Source organism: Bison bison, unplaced genomic scaffold (genome assembly GCF_000754665.1).
Source record: "Bison bison bison isolate TAMUID 2011002044 unplaced genomic scaffold, Bison_UMD1.0 scf7180017864072, whole genome shotgun sequence".
Classification (NCBI taxonomy): Eukaryota; Metazoa; Chordata; class Mammalia; order Artiodactyla; family Bovidae; genus Bison; species Bison bison.
Window position 1 is genome coordinate 1,734,411 of NW_011494644.1, and position 4,608 is coordinate 1,739,018.

At 39.3% G+C, this 4,608-nt stretch overlaps 1 protein-coding gene across 2 annotated transcripts in view; it reads right to left on the minus strand.

Moving 5' to 3' along the window:
• The window catches only part of TMC7 (transmembrane channel-like 7), a 62,696-nt gene that overhangs the window by 11,600 nt on the left and 46,488 nt on the right, over positions 1–4,608 (minus strand). For both annotated transcript variants that reach the window (XM_010837114.1, XM_010837115.1), the window contains one exon: positions 2,290–2,445. In XM_010837114.1, coding sequence (XP_010835416.1) covers positions 2,290–2,445 — 156 coding nt within the window. The remainder of the gene's footprint in view (positions 1–2,289; positions 2,446–4,608) is intronic.

Sequence of the window (4,608 nt, forward strand, 5' to 3'; positions counted from 1 at the left end):
GGAACTCTGCATTCAGATGCTTATATCTTTCCTTTTCTCCTTTGCTTCACTTCTCTTCTTTTCACAGCTATTTGTAAGGCCTCCCCAGACAGCCATTTTGCTTTTTTGCATTTCTTTTCCATGGGGATGGTCTTGATCCCTGTCTTCTGTACAATGTCACGAACCTCAGTCCATAGTTCATCAGGTACTCTATCTATCAGATCTAGTCCCTTAAATCTATTTCTCACTTTCACTGTATAATCATAAGGGATTTGATTTAGGTCATACCTGAATGGTCTAGTGGTTTTCCCTACTTTCTTCAATTTAAGTCTGAATTTGGCAATAAGGAGTTCATGATCTGAGCCACAGTCAGCTCCTGGTCTTGTTTTTGTTGACTGTATAGAGCTTCTCCATCTTTGGCTGCAAAGAATATAATTAATCTGATTTCGGTGTTGATCATCTGGTGATGTCCATGTGTAGAGTCTTCTCTTGTGTTGTTGGAAGAGGGTGTTTGCTATGACCAGTGCATTTTCTTGGCAAAACTCTATTAGTCTTTGCCCTGCTTCATTCCATATTCCAAGGCCAAATTTGCCTGTTACTCCAGGTGTTTCTTGACTTCCTGCTTTTGCATTTCAGTCCCCTATAATGAAAAGGACATCTTTTTTGGGTGTTAGTTCTAAAAGGTCTTGTAGGTCTTCATAGAACTGTTCAACTTCAGCTTCTTCAGCGTTACTTGGGGCAAAACTTGGATTACTGTGATACTGAATGGTTTGCCTTGGAAACAAAGAGAGATCATTCTGTCGTTTTTGAGAATGCATCCAAGTACTGCATTTCGGACTCTTTTGTTGACCATGATGGCTACTCCATTTCTTCTGAGGGATTCCTGCCCGCAGTAGTAGATATAATGGTCATCAGAGTTAAATTCACCCACACCAGTCCATTTTAGTTCGCTGATTCTAACAAGCACAGTCTCTGCATAAAACACATTCCAGCCTTCGTGCACTTAGAAAACCCTAGAAAACACTTCATGTCTGCATGAACAGCAAAATCACCCACCACCAAAAGCATGAAATGCAAGAAACATGGCACTATAAACAGATCATAAAAATTTAGGATACTTAGTTACAGTCTGAGCTATGGTTTGAATACTGCGTCCTGCCAAAGTTCATATAAGTCCTAATCCCAAGGTGATGGTATTAGACAGTAGGCCTGTGGGAGGTGATTAGGACATGAGGATAAAGCCTCACAAATGGGACTAGTGCCCCTATTAAAGAGACATCAGAGCGTTCCCTAGCCCCTTCTGCCATTACAGAATACAAGAAGTCTGTAGAGGATCTTCATCTGACCATATTGGAATCTTGATCCCAGACTTCCAGGCTCCAGAACCATGAGAAATAATATTTAGCGACCCAGTCTATGATATTGCACTACAGCAATGGAATAATAAATACACTGAGACACTGTATGTCAAGGCAACTCATTTTTTGTTACTCAATGCATGAGTAACACACTCCATAAATACCCACAAAAAAGCATCACTAGTATTGACTTTTTGGTTACAAAAATATTTTAGCTACTAAGCATTTTTACAATACATAAAAAATATGGAATTTATGAATAATGAGAATGGACAGTAATTAGAACAGTGCCTAATACAAAGTAAGCCCTCAACACACATTTGTGATTAGAATTACTTTAACACGCAAAATGAATCTCTGCACAAAAGCCCTCATCGCCTCTGCACCCAACCTTTGTCATTTACTGAGCCTTCACTAAGGGCCGGGTCCTCTGCTAATCACTTCACACGTGTCACCATGCGTCCTTCTTCTCACAGCCCTACAAGGTATGTGCCATTTTTATTCCCATTTTCCAGGTGGGGAAATCAAGACTCAGAGAGGAAACGTGATGACCCGAGGCCACACAGCTTGTAAATGGTAGAGCCAGGATTCAAGGGCATGCTCCTACACTGGTACTCTTCTCTCAGCCCAGTTATCAATTCCTTTTCTGAAGAGCAACTAATTTTGTGATACTACTAATATGCAGTAATACTAATAATATGCAGTGTTTATTGGGTTATATTTTATAAGTCAGCCATCTGGCTAAGTGCCTTATATTTGGGATCTCCCTGAACCTGTTCAACAATATCCTGAAAGAATTACTATTATTACAACATTTTAGGGATTAGGTAAAGTACAGCCCAGAGAGGTTCAGTAGCACACCAGTGTCTCAGGTGACCTCCATTTCCCAGCGGACAGCAGCCCACCAGTCTCGATGGAAAACACTTGCAGAGCCCAGGTGGTTCTCACTTACCAGATGATCATGAAAAAAGGCACTGCGAAGGCTTCCGAAGTGATGCCGTAAACCAGCGTCTGCAGCGAGTTGGGGAAGGTGCTCACTGTTTTGGGGACCACTTCCCAGGTGGTGTTGAAGTTGGTGAATGGCCCGCAGGCTTTGGAGGACGGGATGCTGCCAGGACACAAAGCATGGGGCTCAGCCCAGGCCTGCAGCACAGGCTGAGCAGCCTCCTCTACACGCCTGCAAAGCTGCATTAACAGGACCCACAAGGAACTGCCTGACCGCATGGGCCTTCGGGAAAACCCCAGTCAAAAATGCTTACCCTGAAGTCTCGAGTCCCTAGACTTGATTTCCAGTTTACAAGAAATTGAGGACAGAAGGTCGAGTTAAAAAATAGAGCTACCATATATGATCCTGCACTCTTACTCCTGGGCATATATCCAGAGAAAACTTTAATTTGAATAGATACATGCACCCCAGTGTTCAGTGCACGGAAGCAACCTAAGTATCCATCGAGAGATGAATGAATAGGAAGATGTGGCACACACACACACACACACACACACACACAATGGAGTATTACTCAGCCAGAAAAAAGAATGAAACAATACCATTTGCTGCAAATAGATGGACCTAAAGATTATCATATTAAGTGAAATAAGCCAAACAGAGAAATGGTATGTGTAATCTAAAAAATTTAATGAACTTTTTTTACAAAACATAAATAGACCCACAGACATAGAAAACAAACTTATGGTTACCAAAGGAGAAGGTGATGAGTGGGTAGGGATAAATTAGAGGTTTGGGATTAATATATACATACTACTTACATATAAAACAGATAATCAACAAGGACCCATTGTACAGCACAGAGAACTATACTCAGTATTTTATAATAACCTATAAAGGAAAAGAATCTGAAAAAGAATATATTTATATAACTAAATCACTTTGCTGTACACCTGAAACTAACACAACACTGAAAATCAACTATACTTCAGTTAAAAAAAAAAGAATCTGTTACTCAAAGATAGATACTCTGGTGATATTCTAGAACAGCAGTAAATTGAGCATCAGAAATTTAAAAAAAAAGATCAAGATAAATGACACTGTGAGAAAACAGACAGCTCTAGAATGTGGGGAGACCACTCTTCAGCCTATTAATTTAGAGGTGAGGAAACTGGCCTCGACTTTTTTAAGATTAAAAAAGACTAAGGAAACATGGTAACCAAAAGTAATGAGTAAAACCTGAAAAAGAGCCTCATTTACAAAATAAAGCTCTAAAAGACTATTTGCGGACAACTGGAGAAACTTGGCAATGGCGGGAATATGATATTGGCGTTATTTTTCTTAGGTGTGATAATGTTATTGTGGATATATAGGAAGAATGTCCTTACCTTTAGGAAGTGAAGGTTTAGGTATTTAGGAATGAAATGTTATGATGCCTACAAACATGGTGTGGTTCATCTGCACACACACAAAAGGTATGAACAGAGACAGAGTAGACAAATGGAGCAGGATGCAACAGTTGGGACATCCAGGCAAAGGGTATATAAGCTGTCACTGCTGCTATTTTTTTCAACTTTTCCATAGATTTGAAAATTGTTTAAATAAAAAGGGAAAAATCAAATTACAATGGGAAAAAATTAAGGCTTACAAGAATTGGCTATAGTCACATCACAAAGTTCTGTGTAGGAAATTTTCTACTGCAGCCCTATTTTACGGATAAAAATTGATTCCTGGAAACAACCTAAATGTTGTTTAAGAAAATGGATGAGCAATTTGTGATCCATTCATACACTGGAATAAAGAACCATCTAGAGGGACACACACATATAGATATGACTGGCTTAGATAGAAGCTAAGTAGCCGGAAACAGAACTGGAGCATGAATTTCCACCACATACTCGTCTATACTTTTCCAAATCTATGCCATGTGAATGCATTTCTTATTTTAAAAATCCAAAGTTAAAAAATTAAAAGAACAAGAGTTCTGTATGTGCTGGCCTGGAAAAGGACATAATATAAAAGTGAAACAAATTAAGTTGCCAAACACTATTATTCCATATGCATTTAAAAAATACATTTTTCATAATAAATCTCTTTAATTTATACTCTTTTCTGTACTACTTGAATTTTTCAATGTATAACGTACTACCATTACAATAAACATACATAGACTTTGGCCACCTGATGCGAAGAACTGACTCACTGGAAAAGACCCTGATGCTGGGAAAGATGGAAGGCAGGCAAAGAAGGGGATGACAGAGGATGAGATGGTTGGTTGGCATCACCAACTTGATGGACATGAGTCTGAGCAAGCTCTGGGAGTTG